This window comes from Rhinopithecus bieti, unplaced genomic scaffold, assembly GCF_001698545.2.
Source record: "Rhinopithecus bieti isolate Rb0 unplaced genomic scaffold, ASM169854v2 scaffold_2888, whole genome shotgun sequence".
NCBI lineage: Eukaryota > Metazoa > Chordata > Mammalia > Primates > Cercopithecidae > Rhinopithecus > Rhinopithecus bieti.
The window spans coordinates 3677332-3694991 of NW_016804209.1; the positions used below are offsets into that span (position 1 = coordinate 3677332).

Below are 17660 nucleotides of genomic sequence, written 5' to 3' on the forward strand. Positions count from 1 at the left end.
AAAGCTGCTCCAATTTGATAACTAAATTAACCTCATACAAAATCTGGCCCATTGTAAAGAAAAAGCTCTCTCAACTGAGAGATGCCCTGAAACACTCCAAGGGTACTAGGCTTTCTCAAAACCCTGGACCCTGCTTCACCAGAGCTCATTTAAAAGATGGGTCCTGGGCCAGGCACAGTGGCTCATGCCTGTAATCCCAGCACTTTGGGAGGCCGAGGCAGGTGGATCACAAGGTCGGGAGATTGAGATCATCCTGACTAACATGGTGAAACCCCGTCTCTACTAAAAATACAAAAAAATAGCTGGGTGTGGTGGCACGCACCTATAGTCCCAGCTACTTGGGAGGCTGAGGCAGAAGAAAAGCTTGAATGTGGGAGGCGGAGGTTGCAGTGAGCCAAGGTCGCGCCACTGCACCCTAACCTGGGCGACAGACCGAGATTCCGTCTCAAAAAAACAAAGAGTCCCAAAACATCTACCCTTTCTGCAAGCAGGTGAAAGCAGCCAGGCTAATATAATGGACTTTGATTTCCTTAGATGAAAGAGAAATTAGGATGCAAAGTACAAAGCACTTCATAGTTGTAATGATACATAAATTCCAGGTGTAACCCATTTTCAGTGAACTTCTGGACTCAAGTACAAGACAGAAAAAAATGTTTGTGTTACACTTTAGTAATTCACTCACTCAGTACATGGACATGGTGGGTCCTATTTTTATAAACCATATTTCTTAAAAACCTAAAATTGTCTTCCAGGTGAAAGGAAAGCGAAATAATTTCAGCAAACATTTTAGATATAGAAATAAATTATTTAGGAAGGAAGTAACTTTGTACACAACCTAAGTGATGTGAGGCAGATAAATGCCAAAAGTGATTTCAGAACAAAATGGAAAGCAGGTCCTAATGTCTCTACCTTATAACATCCCTTTTTATTTCTTAGACCATAACAGCTTTGCTTTCGTTTCTGAAGTTATGTATATAGCAGAAATTCTTAACCACCCTCCAATTAACCAACTCCAGGATGTCTCACAGGGTGACACAAGTTACCCTGTAAGACATTCTGGCTGATGCCTATTCATGTCTGCTGCTCGCCACTGGTAACACATAAAGAAACAGAATTAAAAAATCAGTACCTGGTGCTCAAGTCTTAAGACTACAGCAAGCTCATGAAATTCTGCCCACACGATTGAGGTGGTGATTACCAAGAATCAGTTGTGTTTGCACCCGAATGGATTTGTGCTGGTTGTACTTGCTACCAAAATTATGTAACTTACATATTATGTAAAACAAACACAGGCATAATGAGAGACAGGTGTATTGCTAAACGGAATGCTTTAGAAAGAAGCCATTAAATGGTCACAAGAGAATTCTACTCACAAATTTTTTATTTTAAAATTATTTTTTACTAAATAGAGGCAAAATAAAACTTTACAAAGTATTTACAAAATACAAATATTCACGAAGGAAATACCTCTGTATACTACACCACCCAAGTTTTTTCAAAAAATGGAATTACCATTATCTTTCTAACTCCCGTCTGAATCTTACTGAACTTTCCTCTAAATCATTACTTAATGATTTTATAAATGATACAATTTTCTCACTGACTAATCACAGATATATTTATTTTAGTAATGCTTCTAAAATTTTGACTTTAATTCCTCTAGGCCTATCAAGTTTTTTAAATCTATAAACTATATTATCTTTATATAAGCTCCAGTTTTAGAATATACTATATCTTATTAGACTTTTTTTCCCAAGCAGGATACAGCAATATGAGAGGCCATCAACTGATATACAAGCCACACCAAGAAGGCAGGAAGAACTGCAACCAAAATGAAAAAATATGACCTGGCACAGTGGCTCACACCTGTAATCCCAGCACTTTGGGAGGCCAAGATGAGAGGATCCCTTCAAGCCAGTGGTTTGAGACCAGCCTGGGCAAGATGTTGGGACCCCATCTCTACAGGAAATTAAAATACAAAAACAGCTAAGCATGTTAGTGTGTGCCTGTGGTCCCAGCTACCTGGGCTAAGGTGGGAGGATAACTTGAACCCAGGAGTTTGAGGCTGCAGTAAGCTAGAATCATGCCCCTGCATTCTAGCCTTTCTAGTCTTGCTGACAGAGCAAGGCTCTGTCTCAAAAAAAAAAAAAAAAAAAGAAGAAATTAAAAAAAACCCTGATAAAATCAAAAGAATGAATGAAACAGATCTCTGAGACCGTTACATCACACCAGGTGAATACAGCCCACACCTTTATCTACTTCTATCAGAAGTCTCTGCCAGAAGGGAAAAAGCTGGAGGAGGAAATCCACAGTAATAACACATTACTCTTATCTTTTATGCCCTAGATTGCCATTTGCAAGGGAGCTATTAATGAAAGTCACAGACCTGAAGCTCTAAAAGCAGCCCAGGGAATGGTGAAAATTCTGTGTCTCCAAAATAGGAGATGAAGCCACCATGAAGCCAATAGCAAAAAATGTGATCAGGCCAGAAATCCTGCTGACTCAGGAAATTCTATTTTGCCATCAGACGAGGCTAAATGTCAGAGCACCTATTCTGCCCGTATATTCTTAATAGGGTTCCTGTACTTAGCTACGTAACAGCCTGTGGAGTTTAACTCATTCACTAAAGAAACATATTGAATGAGTACCCTGGGCCAAAGCACCACATATAGTCATCCCTCAGTAAAGTGGGGAAGAAGTGGGGATTGGTCATAGATTTGGGGATTCAAAGGTGCTCAAATCTCTTATACAAAGTGGTGTAATGAGGAAGAAGGAACTAAGCGCACACATTCTGAGTACCTGCTGCACACAAACACAGGGCTAAATGCTTCCACATGTATAATCTTTTTAAAATGACTCTTTTTTTTTTTAGATAAGATCTTGCTCTGTCACCCAGACTGGAACGCAGTGATGTGATCACAACTCACGAGAGCCTTGACCTCCTAGGCTCAAGCAATCCTCCCTCTTCAGTCTTCCAAGTAGCTGGGACTACAGGCTCGTGCCACCACATCTGGCTAAATTTTTTCTTTTTTGTAGAGGTGGGGTCTCACTATATTGCCCAGACCCATAGACTATTTATTAGAGTAGTTCTAGGTTCATACTAAAATCAAGCTGAAGGTGAGGAAATTTTCAATACACCTCCTGTCCCCACACATGCATGGCTTCCCCCATTATTATCAACCTCCACCAGAGAGGTACATTTGTTACAGTCCATGCGCCTATGTTGACACATTGATCTTATTTAGACCGTAGTTACAGTGTCTCTGGAAGAGTGGCAGTTGTCTCATTGCCTGACCCTATTGCCTGGTCTCGCTGCTTGGTACAAAGGCCTTTAGAAATTCTCTGCTTTGAATGATTGACTAACAAGTAGAGATTTCTGAACCCAAAGCATCAAATCTGTATAGGAAGAATCGAGCACGTGGAAAAATCTTTGATTGCTCCAGTGTCTTGGATCTCAATGAAAGCTCCAGCCTCAGCCTTGGTGGAGGCAGCCGCCCCGGGCTCAGAGAAGGAAGGTATTCAGATGACAGGATCCAGACATCTCAGGATGACCAAAGAGTATCTAACCATTCACCAAGGAGCAGAAGCTCCCTATCGGTGATAGGCAGTACTTCCTGCAGTGTCCCCAGCATCCCCCGGAAACTGTGGACAAGGCACAAGAAGACGTCTGAATATGTGAGAGCCACCAACACTGCCTTTCAGGCCAACTAACAGTGACCCTCCCTGGGTACCCTGCACTGGCTGAGGTTCACTAGACAAAGGGAGAAAGGTCAGGATTGGAGCTGAGCCACACTCACCTCTGCTAGCAGCTTGGTGCAAACACATCATCCTCTCTCACTAACTGATCACCCTGCCTTAGGACACAGAAAAGGAACACCCCTTGAAAGCAAAATGAAACTGTTCCTTCTTAGAACTGCTAAAGCTGTTGGCCAGAAAGTGACTTTGGGAACTCATAAAGTTTATATCTCTATCTTTAAGCAAACCACACCTACATGGAACTTTTCCAGCCTAAAGACCTCCAAGGAAGGAAGGTGACAACTCCCCCATCTTCCTTGTGAGTTTGTGAGTTGCTGGTGTTCCAGGGTGTGTAACTTTCTGGTCTAAATGTAAGAGCTTGACTTGAGGCACTTACAAACACATGGTTCTTACTGTTCCTATTATCGCATTTATTTCACCTTGACGAGGTGTAATTTTTAAGGAATAAGCATTTATCAACTTAGTAGTTCCAGTATCTACTGAAGAGTACCACCATCAAGATTGACTGTGATGGTCATGTGGCATGACTGCATGAATTCTTTACTCTTTTATGTGCAGCTTTTCTATAGAAAAACACTGAAAGTTAAAAGTTGAAAACAATAAATGGTGTAGCATTTGCACATAACATATGTACATCTTCCCATATACTTTAAATCATCTCTAGATTTCATATAATACCGAATACAATGTAAATGCTATGTAAATAGTTGTTATACTATATGAATAAATAATGACAAGAAACAAATGTCCATACGTGTTCAGACACAATATTTTTCTGCATATTTTGATCTGAGGTTGACCGAATGCATGATGCAGAACCCACAGAAACAGAGGGCTGAGTGTATTAGAATTTTTCTCTTGGCTTCCATAAAGCACACCTGTAGGCAATCACAGTCTAGGGTCCAAGAAAGTCCAGTTATGCCATTTAATAGGTGTGTGACTTTAAGAAGGGCAATAATAATTCCACTTTCCACTCAGGTAAGTACAACCTACCATCCAGGTCACATTTACTGCCTACTTACTGTCTTTCCGAAACTGTCTAAGCCCCTTCCAACCACTAAATGTTAGTGAGGTATTCCATGGGACAATGATGCAGTGAGGCACAGAGATGTTAAAATAACTTGCCCAAGGTGACACAGATAGAAGCAAATCAGACTATCCAGTTCAAGGGCCCACGCCAACCGCTATGCTGCACTGCCTCCTGGTAACACAGAATATCCTTTAAGAGAAGAACAGGGTCAAGTACAATGGCACCCCTGTAGTTTCAGCTAATTGAGAGGCTGAGGAAGGAGGATTGTTTGAGGCCAGGAGTTGAAAGCTGCAGTGAGCTATGATGGTGCCTGGGAGTAGTCACTGCACTCCAGCCCGGGCAACACAGCAAGATCCCGTCTTTAAAAAAATAAAACTAAAGAAGTCAGGTAAGTGAGTCTCCCCCTCCCAACTCCACACTTTTCACTCTCCTAAAATTCTTCAGGAGACCCTAATCAACCAGATAAAACAAGCAAAGTGTAGAGATTATGTAAGATGTCTATTTTTCTTTCCATGCCCTTTTCTCCCCATTGAGTTTCATGGAGATCTGTGTGGCTATGGGAGGCCTCCAGAGATTCAGCAATGGTAAGAAAATATGAACACATTTTAAAAGAGGAGGGAAGAAGAAGGGAGGATTCCTCCCAAGGGAGTGGTGGCAACCTTAAAACTTGAAAATGTCTGTGAGCTTGGTTTAAATTTTTATGAACCATCTCTACCACACTGGCAGGGGGTGGCGGGGTGGGGGACTTGGGTTGTCTTGGATCAAGACCCAGTGATGATGTAAGCAACGTAGCCAGACTGGCTTGATCAGCTCCTTGTAATCTCCCTGATGAGGGATGTTTGTCAACTGGAGACCATACCCACTAAAGAGAACTAATTAAGTTCTAGGGGCAACCACTAAGGTCATCATTATTACCAGGTGAGATCAGTTTCCCAAACATTCCAATCTTAAGACTCGCACAGGGTGATTATGAAGACTGCTCCTTCAAAACCACTGTACCGGAATCTTCAGGCAGCCCTAGAAATCTGAAACCAGGTAATTCTTGATAGACAAGTTTGGGAAACACTATTTAGATCATGACATTACAGTGCCTAAAAAGATCAAGAAGGGTCTTCTAGGTAGGGTGTCCTCCTTTCAAGCAATTTGCTGTCTAATCCAGGAGGAGAACACTATTTTCTATACATAAAAGTCTTCAGAGAACTGGCTTCCAAAATTTCCTTTCAGTATACATAAGAGTCTCAAGTCCTCAGAGCCTTCTGGTCCCTCTCAAATAGCTCAGGCAAAGGTTAAATCTCCATCCTTCTTCCAACCAGATATTTAAAAAACAGTATTTGTTACACAAGTCATTGTACTTAAAAGTTTTGTTAACCCACTTTGGAAAATACATGAGCGCCCAGAACTGTGCTAAGCCCTCTGGTGCTCTGTTTAAGACAAAGAACCTTACTTATTTCGAAGGTCAGGAAGAAGAAAGAGAAAAGACAACCCACAGAAGGAGAGAAGCTATTTGCAAAGCATATATCTGATAAGAGACTTGAACCCAGAATATAAAAACAATGCTTAAAATTTAACAGTACATAGACAAATAACATAATTTAAAAATGGTCGAACAATCTGAATAGACACTTCTCCAAAGAAAATACACAGATGGCCAACGACACAGTTTGGCTGTGTCCCCACCCAAAACTCATCTTGAATTGTAACTTCCACAATTTCCATGTGTCGTGGGAGGAAGCCAGTGGAAGGTAATTGAATTATGGGGATGAGTCTTTCCAATGCTGTTCTCTTGATTGTAATGAATCTCATGAGATCTGATGGCTTTAAAAATGGGAGTTTGCCCGCACAAGCTCTCTCTTTGCCTGCTGCCATACATGTAAGACATGACTTGCTCCTTCTTGCTTTCCACCGTGATTGTGAGGCCTCCCCAGCCATGTGGAACTGTAATTCCATTAAACCTCTTTCTTTTGTAAATTGCCCAGTCTCAGAAATGTCTTTATCAGCAGTGTGAAAATGGACGAATACAGCCAATAAGCATGTGAAATTATAGTCATCATCATTAGTCATTAGAGAAGTGAAAAAGCAAAACCACAATAGATACCACCTCACACCCACTAGAATGGCTACAAAGCTTGTACGCTTGTGTTCAGAATGGCATGATTTCCAACTGTCAAAAGTGGAAACAACCCATCAACTGATGAATGGATAAATAAAATGTGACCCACCTAGTCAATGGCATACCATTCAGCAGTAACAAGCAATGAAGTACTAACACATGCTACTTCGTGGATGAGCACTGAAAACATGAGAAAAAACGCCAGCTACAAAAGGCCATATTTTGTATTATTTCATTTACATGATATGTGTAGAACAGCAAAATCCAGACTCAGAAAACAGGTTAGTAGTTGCTTGTTATAAGGGACAGGAGCAACAGGGAGAGGTGGCAACTTATGAGTCCGGAATTTTTGGGGGGTTTTGTTTTGTTTTGTTTTGAGACAGGGTCTCACTCTGTCACTCAGACTAGAGCACAGTGATGCAATCACGACACAAGGCAGCCTCAACCTCCTGGGCGCAAGCAATCCTCCCGCCTCAGACTCCAACTGAGCTGCCATTACAGGCACGCATCAACATGCTCAGCTAATCTTTAAATTTTTTTGCTATTAAAGGTGTCTCACTATGTTGCCCAGACTGGTCTCGAACTCCTGCGCTCAAGAGATCCTCCTACCTTGGCTTCCCAAAGTACTGAGATAACAGGTGTGAGCCACTGTGCCTGGCCTGGGCTTTGTTTTTGAAGTGATGAATATGCTCTAAAATTAACTATGGTGACGGGTGCACAACTCAATGAACATACTAAAAATCAATGAATCTACACTTTAAAGGGGTGAATGGTATAGTATGTGAATATCTTAATAAAGTTGTTTTAAAAAAGGATCCCATTTTATCTCCATGAGCCTCAATTTCATCCTCTGAAAATGGAGACACCACCTACCTTTCAATACTATAAAGGATATATAGGCCAGGCACGGTGGCTCACGCCTGTAATCCCAGCACTCTGGGAGGCAGATCATGAGGTCAAGAGACTGAGACCATCCTGGCCAACATGGGGAAACCCCGTCTCTACTGAAAATACAAAAATTAGCTGGGTGTGGTGGCACGTGCCTGTAATGTCAGCTACTCGGGAAGCTGAGGGAGGAGAATCACTTGAACCCGGGAGGCGGAGGTCGTAGTGAGCCGAGATCGCACCATTGCACTCCAGCCTGGGTGACAAGAGTGAAACTCCATCTCAAAAAAATAAAAAAAGAATATATAAAAAAGAATACATAAATACAAAAAGATGCACGCATACGCACACTCACACATACTATGTTTCACATAGTACCTAGCCCATAATCAACACTAAATAGATGTCATTCTTTCTCCTCTTCCTGTCCCCACGCTTTTGCATTGTTATGCCTTGACGTTGTCGTGTTTCCATCACAAATTACAAAACTCAAAATTAAAACGTATTTCAACAGAGGTCTAACCATGAGAATTTCACATTGCTACCCTCAAGATTACTCCTACATGGCTGACTCTGAAGAAATCCTGGAGCCTGCGAATGTGACTGTCTACCTTCCAGACTTGTCACTACAAAGTATTTGGGGATAAAGAGTACGACCTTTGTCTCTGTTCCACTGCCTCATTAGAGTGTACCTTATTTCTAACCACGGGACACAGGCACCTTCACTTACCTTTCTTTAAAACAGCACAATCCTTGCCAACATAGATGTTATTCAGGCATTTTTCCTGTCAATTTCATCTACAGTGAAAATCAACTGGGCCTCCCAGACAGCCCTGCAGGTGTCCCTAAAACACCCTTAGCTTTGATATGCAGCACTGCCCACCTGAATATTCACTGTGATGCTAGGCAGATTCAAAGAGGGCTAGAAATTAGGGAACCATCCACAGCTTGCAACAAAAAGTCAACTGCAACTGGCCGGGCCCAGCGGCTCACGCCTGTAATTCCACACTCTGGGAGGCTGACGGGGACAGATCAACTGAGGTCAGGAGTTTGAGACCAGCCTGGCTAACATGGCGAAACCCTGTATCCACTAAAAATACAAAACAGCCAGGTGTGGTGGTGCGCACCTGTAGTCCCAGCTACTCTGGAGGCTGACGCAGGAGAATCGCTTGAGCCCATGGTGGAGGTTGCAGTGAGCCGAGATCTTGCCACTGCACTCCAGCCTTGGCGACAGAGTGAGACCCCGTCTCAAAAAAAATAAATAAATAACGAGAGGGAGAGGAATGACAGCCCAGGACAGATAATGCTGTCTATTAAAAAAGCACTTTTGCTGTAAAGTAGCATTGTCTAATATAGTAGTTACTAGTTGCCTGAAACTATTTAAATTATTGAAATTAAATAAAATTTAAAATTCAGTTCTTAAATCTCACTAGCCACATTTCACATGCTTAGTAGCCACATGTAGCTACTGACTATCTTACTGGACAGGGCAAATATGGGACATTTCCATCATAGTAAAAGCTCTATTGAACAATGCTGATTCAGGCAGTAACTGCATCGATTCTATCAAGTTCACAAGTTCTGAGTTCCTAGGTACTGTAGTTTCAGTATTTGCTGATTGTGAAGTTTGACTCACACTAGCACAATCCAAGTGAGGTTTGCCAAGGTCAGTGGACAAGGTTTTTTGGAGCGTACACTGAGCTCAGCACATGGTAAGCATTTAATATTTGCTGAATGAACAAATGAATAGCATAATAATATCTGTACTTCAGTCTCTGCCTTGATACTTTCAGATATTAGCTCATGGAAAGCAATGGTTAACTTTTCTTCAAGGGAGATTTTTTACTTTTATTTTTATTTTTGAGAGGGAGTCTCACTCTGTTGCCCAGGCTGGAGTGCAATGGCACAATTTCAGCTTACTGCAACCTCCGCCTCCTGGGTTCAAGCAATTCTCCTGCCTCAGCTTCCCAAGTAGCTGGGATTACAGGCACCTGCCACCATGCCCAGCTAATTTTTGTATTTTTAGTAAAGACAGGGCTTCACGGTGATGGCCAGGCTGGTCTCGAACTCCACTGACCTCAGGTGATCCGCCTGCCTTGGCCTCCCAAAGTGCTGGGATTACAGGCGTGAGCCAGGGCACCCGGCCAAGGGTCATTTTTATAGAGAGAAATAAGCATCAGTAGGTGGGGAAGGCGGCTCTCAGACCTTTTGTAGCCACTAGAAATGAATCGGCAAAACATCAAAATCTGCCCAAAAGGAACTCTGATATTCAAACAAAGTTTCAGACTCAAGAAATATCTTGCCTCTTGAAACACTCACTACTTGCACCTTGTAGGGACACGAAGGCAGAGCCAGAGGAGACACTCTGGAAGATCACAAAGCCTGCTGTCAATTCCTCAGCATTTTTCCAATATAACTTTGCCAGAAAATAATACAGTCACAAAGACGGCAGCCATCTAATGGCATCGTCTGTGCCATCACTCTTACACCTAAATTTCCCCTCTCCCAGTGTCCTATGACTCAGTCTAAAACTATGCCTATCAAATAACTTCTTGGAAAGTACAAGTTGTTGAAAATCTACATTCAAAAAAGCATGTAAGTTTCCATATACAGAGAAAAGCAGTTCCATTGGCCCTTAACCGGTAATCTCCTAGAGGCCAAACAAAAGAAGCTATAGCTGCTTCCATTTAAATTTGCTACTTCTCTTGTCCACAGACCAAATAGGCATAAGAAAACCAAGCTGCTCCATTTCTATAATTCACTTTTTCTTAGCAAAGGTCTGAGAACAGAAGGCCAGGGAAACAGGGAGCAGCTGCCGCCTGATCTTATGAATGCCCTGGGCTCATTCTCCATCCTCCTCCTTATTGTTTCAAGCTCCTTTTCTCAACAACCTCTAAGCCCCAGCTCATGGGAAGAAATAACAAGCAAAAGCAGCCTTCTCTATGTCAACACCCACTGTGGTTGAAGCATCTAGATCACTTCTCTAAGGTGATGCAATTAGAAATTAAAATAGGTGAGCCTTACATTCCATATTAATTTGTTAATCTGCTTTATTGTGAATTCCAGTTAAGGACATATAACTACGTGGAACTCCTCACATGTAGTCCTATAGCAATCCTTTTAGACACCCCAGGGGTTTTGTTGTTGTTGTTGTTTAATTACACCATTTCTATCTCTTGAGCCAAACAACAAATCTGGTCCCACTATTAAGCCAACAAATGTATAAAATAATGGTTGATGATGAATTAGTCATCCAATATTCAGATTCCAACACTCAAATAATCTAAATATTAGAGCCAAAGAGCTCAGTTTCTGCAAGACACAGTGCTAACTTTCAGACATAAAAACAGAACGGTGGTTAAGAAAATTGGACAACCTGAGTTTAAAGTCTCAGCTCTGCCAGTTACTCACTGTGGGATCTTGACTAGGTTAACTTCTGCCGACTTCAGAATGGAGATAATGACAGTACTGACCTCATGGGCTGTCATGGGGACTAAGGGAGACAACCCAAGTAAGAACTCAATAAATATTAGCTGTGATTGTAAAAATGCCTCATGCCTGGAAAATATCACTTAAAACAAGCGTTTTCCAAAAGTTAGGACTTGGCCGGGCATGGTGGCTCATGCCTGTAATCCCAGCACTTTGGGAGGCCAAGGAAGGCAGATCGATCTACCTGAGCTCAGGAGTTCGAGACCAGCCTGGGCAACATGATGAAACCCCCGTCTCTACTAAAAATACAAAAATTAAGCTGGGCATGGTAGCGTGTATCTGTGGTCCCAGCCACTCAGGAGGCTGAGACCGGAGAAGCGTTTGAGCCTGAGAGGCAGAGGTTGCAGTGAGCTGAGATCGCACCATTGCACTCCAGCCTGGGTGACAGAGTGAGATCTTGTGTCAACAACAACAACAAAAAATCAGGACTTAACAGGAAACTTAAAAGAAAAGGCTGCTTTCTCAGAAGATCCACATGAAAATACTATGTAAGAAAAGAACACCAGCCTAGGTCAAAATGTTAATTTTCCCAGTTATCCTAAATCCCTAACTCCAATAATAATCTTTTAAAAATGTCCTTCAACATGTATAAATGATTCTGATTCATCTCACTGATGTATACTCAGAGGAAAGGGAATTTCAAACCATATGGCTGTTTGCTGCAAAGTAAGCCTCAAGGAGTGAATGGTCTTCCATGGCCACAGCCTGGCTCGGACATGCAGGAAGGGGAGAAGAGTGGGCGGATCCCTCACACCACGGGTGTCACCAAGAGAGAAAATGCTCTGCCACCTCTGTGCCCTGAAGTGTCAACAAAGTCCCTGCCCACTAGGCACCAACTGGGCCCAAGTTTGTTGACCTTCTGGGTGCAGTGAAAAACCTTTCTTTTGGTAGGGCAAACAGGCAGTGCAGGGACATGTGCTATTTTTATATAAATAAGATAGCACAAGCAAAGATTCATTATTAATGTTATGAGTTATGCCTTATTTTCAAAAGAGGCATGGACATTTGGTAATTTGGATTTAAGAATAACTTGTTATCTACATGCTGCAAATTATCCTTTTTCTCCATTGTCAATTGCAAGTCACTACAACACTACTTAATTTGGAGCTTGTGAAAAATGTCCTTGAAAGACGGTCAAAGTAACTCAGAAACACTCTGAAAAAATAATGCCACCACTTAAATTCTTTGCAGCAAATCTCTAAGTCTGCATATAATATCACAAACAACACAAGCTGTCAAGATATGGGCACTCCGAACAAACGCTCTGGAGAATTTCACATGGATCCTGTACTCTCCTAAATGAAAGCCAGGCTGGTTTAACTGTAAAAGAACTAGGAAGAACTGAGAGGCAATATTCAAAGTGAAAACATCTCCACCCTTAGCAAAGGGAAGTCAGGGACCTCTGTGCTTGGCCCAGATGGTCCGGGAAGAACCCCTAAATGGTGAGAATCACAACAGCAGTAATTCAAGGTCAGACTAGACCCCCAGCCTCCTATAAGCCTGAGTCACATACTAAACTCCACAGATTTTGGTCACCAGATTATTTTTTTACAGTCTGACTCAACCTCAGTCATGTCAGAATTCATTTCCAAAAAATTGGAAACGATCACTATCCATAACTCACCTCTCAATCCAACCCAAACCCAATGACACACTCTTTTCGTAATGTCCAAATGACATTACCCCATGTAAACCTCAAACAAACCAGTCTTGAAGTCAAAGCAGATACACATTTTAATATTCACATGGTTTTGCCTCAGCATTTCTTAACCAAGACTGCAATTACCCATCACCACATTCGTGTCTTAGTTTTGAATAATGCATGACAAATCACTCCTGAATTTCTATAAAAGAAAAAAAAATCACCTCCGAAAGTAGTAGTACCATGGACATGTTTTTTCAATGTAATGCCACGCTAAATTCCACTCAAATAATTTTCCATTAGCGTTGGCAAACAAGTATGTAAATATCAAGGTTTTAGAAAGAGGGCAGAGCCATTGATAGAAAGTACCTCTAAAATTTTCTTTTCAATGAGCTAATTTCATCTTATTTCATTTTCTTATTTCCAAATCCCNTCAAGGTCAGACTAGACCCCCAGCCTCCTATAAGCCTGAGTCACATACTAAACTCCACAGATTTTGGTCACCAGATTATTTTTTTACAGTCTGACTCAACCTCAGTCATGTCAGAATTCATTTCCAAAAAATTGGAAACGATCACTATCCATAACTCACCTCTCAATCCAACCCAAACCCAATGACACACTCTTTTCGTAATGTCCAAATGACATTACCCCATGTAAACCTCAAACAAACCAGTCTTGAAGTCAAAGCAGATACACATTTTAATATTCACATGGTTTTGCCTCAGCATTTCTTAACCAAGACTGCAATTACCCATCACCACATTCGTGTCTTAGTTTTTGAATAATGCATGACAAATCACTCCTGAATTTCTATAAAAGAAAAAAAAATCACCTCCGAAAGTAGTAGTACCATGGACATGTTTTTTCAATGTAATGCCACGCTAAATTCCACTCAAATAATTTTCCATTAGCGTTGGCAAACAAGTATGTAAATATCAAGGTTTTAGAAAGAGGGCAGAGCCATTGATAGAAAGTACCTCTAAAATTTTTCTTTTTCAATGAGCTAATTTCATCTTATTTCATTTTCTTATTTCCAAATCCCCAAGATTTACTAGCCTTTAAGAATTTCCAAGATTACCAAATTTTTTAAATTGCTAGCATCTAATTAAAAGCAGAATTCAATTGCTTAAGTGCAATGTACATAATACGGTATATATTATTCTTTGGTCACAAATGAAATGAACAGTGTCAACAAAACTTTTTTTTAAAGAAAACACACATCAAGATTGGCAAATCAAGTTTCTTACACTCACATTTAAAAAAAAAAATTCAACCATGGAATTTTGCCTTAATAAGGTTATTTTAGCTTTGTAGTTGTAATCACTCTCTCACATTCAATGGCCAGGATAAGAGCGCTGATCCATTCACAGAACACACAAACAGATATTTAGAATGTGAAATTGAGAGTACGTCACTGAATAAGTAATACATAAAACGTGTCTAGGCGTAGAAACATCAAATGGTAGGGCTAGAAGGCTCTGAAAGAGCATCTACCTAATTCCCTCACCCTTCCAGGAAACTGTAACGACAGAGGTTAAATAATTTGCCCAAGACAGTGGCAAAAACTCACCCAGTCAGTGGCAAAGCCTCTAAGCTAGGTGTCCTACCTACTGATCCAAGTCTCTTCCTTGATACCTTGTTCCTGTTGGTACAAACAGCTTCTATTAATGAAATATCTAACAAGACAAATCACTTGTGGATGGATATAAAAAAGTTGTGGAAGGACATCCAGTTAGCCACTAAAAACTGGTTGAAAAGGTGCTAATTTATTCTGCATTTGCTTTACTGGTGATGTTAAGCATGTTGCACTTTCAACTGCTGAAGAGGAATTTCATGACTTTTTTAAAAGAAAATCTCTTGGGTTGTAAATACTCTCAGAAAAGAAAGGATCATTTCTTGGAAAAGAGTAGAAAGTGAATTTCCTTTCCTTCAGCAGAGAACATCCTTTCCCTCACATCTCACAAAAATCCAATCAACCCCTCCCTATCAAGGTCCAGCATAACTGCCAGCTCCTCTCTGAAAACTTCCAAGCCCGGAGGCCAGAAGCTTCCTCTAAGATCCTCCATGGTAGCCTACGCATAAGTCTCTCCTAGGCAAGCTCTCAAGCACGCTCCTTGAAAGCAGAAATCCTATCCTGCTCACCTGGTTACCGGGCTTTGCAAAATCCTTTGCACATACTCAATTACAACGAATGCATTGAGGCATTTGTCGCCAGAATCCCACTTACACTAATTTTCCAGATCTCCGTCTTCCCTACACCAACACCTGGACCCACTCAAGAGTTATTCTGGAGCGGAAATCCTGGATCCCACTGTCGGGAGAACCAGTGCCTAGAAAATGAAATCGTTGTGCCCATTCCATTCTCTGCCTAGTGGGCGTTTAACATCCTTTGACATAGAGGGGAATGGCAAAACGAAACATTTATTATTTAGATCACCAACAACATTCTAAACCCACGTTCTCTAATAGGTGTTAACGTGTTTAAAAAAAAAAAAAATCAGAACATCTTTCGCCAGAACGGAAAGCTGAAAACAGCGGATAAAGTTAAACGCATGTAAAACAGAATGACTTAAACATCTGTAAAAGCTCCTGGGAATTGCACCGAATAATCTTCTCTTGTCTATTTGCTCGCTCAATTCAAGTTTGTTTAGTTTAGGTTTTGTTTTTTCGTGTGTGTTTGTTTTCGTTTTTTGTTTTTGTTTTTGTTTTGTTTTTTCTGACAGAAACGTGATAGTCCCTAAATACAAGCTGACTGGGCAGAGGAAGATCGACATATGAGGTCCTCTTTCATGTCGCCTTCTTTTGATAGTTTTTCTCCCACGTCTGAGGTTTTCAAAGCAGAGGGATGAACTAAAACCCCTAAACCTTAAGACCACAAAGTTGACCCTGCTGGGCTCCTAACAAACACAAAGCAAGCAAGCGCGAAGAGGAAAATCGTACCCAGCACCTATCGAGACAGCAGAAAACCAGGTGGCCCCGGGATCCTGGGGGACAGAGCGGCGACAAAGCAACACAAACCCCACGTCGGACAGCGGCGCCGCGTGCGCCCCCCGCGCCCGCGCCCCGGCCCCGGAGCTCACCGCGGCGCTCCTTCCTTCCATCTTCCATCGCCCACCCGGCCGCGCGCCGAAACCGCCGCCGGGCGCTCCGGGGCCGCAGCCTCAGGGCGCGAGTGCCGGGCTGCGGCGGCCAGCGCCGCCGTGTCTTTGTTGGGCTCCCGCGGCGGCCGAGCGCGGCGGGCCCGGCGGCGCACCCTTGGCGGAGGCTGGCGGCGAGCCTGCCAGCCGCGGCAGATCTACCTGAGCCCGGCTCACACACAAAAAGAATAGTCAGCGAAAGCGGCGCCAGGCGGGGGCGGCTGGGTGGCGGGCGGGAGGGGCGGAGGGCGGAGGCGAGAGGGCGGGGCCGGCGCCTCGAGGGGAGGGGAGTGGGGAGGCGGGAGGCGGCCAGGGCCTCCGAGCGCGGAGGCGAGGTCTCCAGGGCAGGGCGGGGCCTCCGGGGGAGGCTGGAGGCGACCCCGACCCTCGCAGTGCAGCCCTTGGTCGGCCAGGACCCTCCGCTGCCTCCCGCAGCCGCGCGCCAGCCCTGGGCCCGGCCTCCAGCCCGCGAGCGGAAACCTGCCTGTTGCTTTGTCTTCTTCCTTCACAGTTTTCCCACCCTGAGAAAAGTGAGAGGTGCTTTCCCTGTTGTTTCCTCTCAGGAAGGGCCGTGTGACTGGAGCCGCGAGTTGGGCGCCGTCTCGCCGGGGCCCTGGAGGTACGCGAGCTTCGGGACACGCACCTAGGCGTCCCTCGGGGTCCCGGCCTCTCTGACCCGGCTCCCGCCGCACCGAGCCGCGGCCGGAGCCTTTAGTCTCGGGGACCTGTCTAGCCCTGAAAGGTCCATTTCCCCCTGAGACGAGTCCCCCCAGGCGCCCCGCAGCCTGGCCTCGGGACTGTCCCCACCGACAGTGCGTGAGCGGGGAGAGATCACTTAAAACTGCATTTTCGATCATTAGTGCCGTGGACCCACACCTTTTTTCCTACGTCCTTTGATCTGTGCCGCAGAGGCAAGGGCTGGAACGGCGCCCTCCCCTGGTAGAGGGACGGAGAGACCTCAAATCCGCCCTCTTTACCCCCTGGAAGGTCCGTTAAGTGGATCCAAGCACCTGGAGGGGGAAACTGTGTGGCCGGCTACAGGGTGGTCCCGTGTATGTATTACCGCCGTATTGTTCCAAAGAACAGTCTTTTTCAAGTGACAGGTAGAAGATGCCCCAATAACAAGAAGTGACTGACTTGGCCAAGCTTAGAGATGGGAGTGGAGTCAGGTTCCCTGGTGACCCCACGATCCCGCCCACCATGTCAGCATGGGCTGCCCAGTGAGCATAGCTGAGATGCACCAAGGCCACGTGTCACCCACTTTGCCTTGGCTGCCCCATCTGAATCTATCAAAGGCAGCCTTGGACACCCACCAGAGGAGCCAGCATGGGGGAGTATATGCATTTATACAAATTCACTCCAACTTCAGAAAAACGTCCACAGCTCGTGCTCCCCCTGCCAGAGCAGCAGTGTGTGAGCAGATGTATAGGTTTGGAAGCACCCCAGTCACTTGGGCACTGATATGGTTTGGCCGTGTCCCCACCCAAATCTCATCTTGAATTGTAACTCCCACAGTCGCCAGTTGTGTGGGAGGAACCCTGTGGGAGGTGATTGGATTATGGGGGTGGGTCTTTCCTGGGCTCTTCTCGTGATAGTGAATGAGTCTCA

The 17660-nt window shown here is 43.6% G+C and overlaps 1 protein-coding gene across 8 annotated transcripts in view; it reads right to left on the reverse strand.

The window, feature by feature from the left end:
- The window catches only part of PSD3 (pleckstrin and Sec7 domain containing 3), a 720908-nt gene that overhangs the window by 470562 nt on the left and 232686 nt on the right, over window positions 1-17660 (reverse strand). Inside the window, exon 1 of one of the 8 annotated variants that reach the window (XM_017867273.1) lies at window positions 15996-16126. The exons of the other annotated variants lie outside the window; for them this stretch is intronic. Coding sequence (XP_017722762.1) covers window positions 15996-16016 — 21 coding nt within the window. The 5' untranslated portion in view covers window positions 16017-16126. Of the gene's footprint in view, window positions 1-15995; window positions 16127-17660 lie in introns of those variants that run through there. 8 annotated transcript variants of the gene reach the window in all.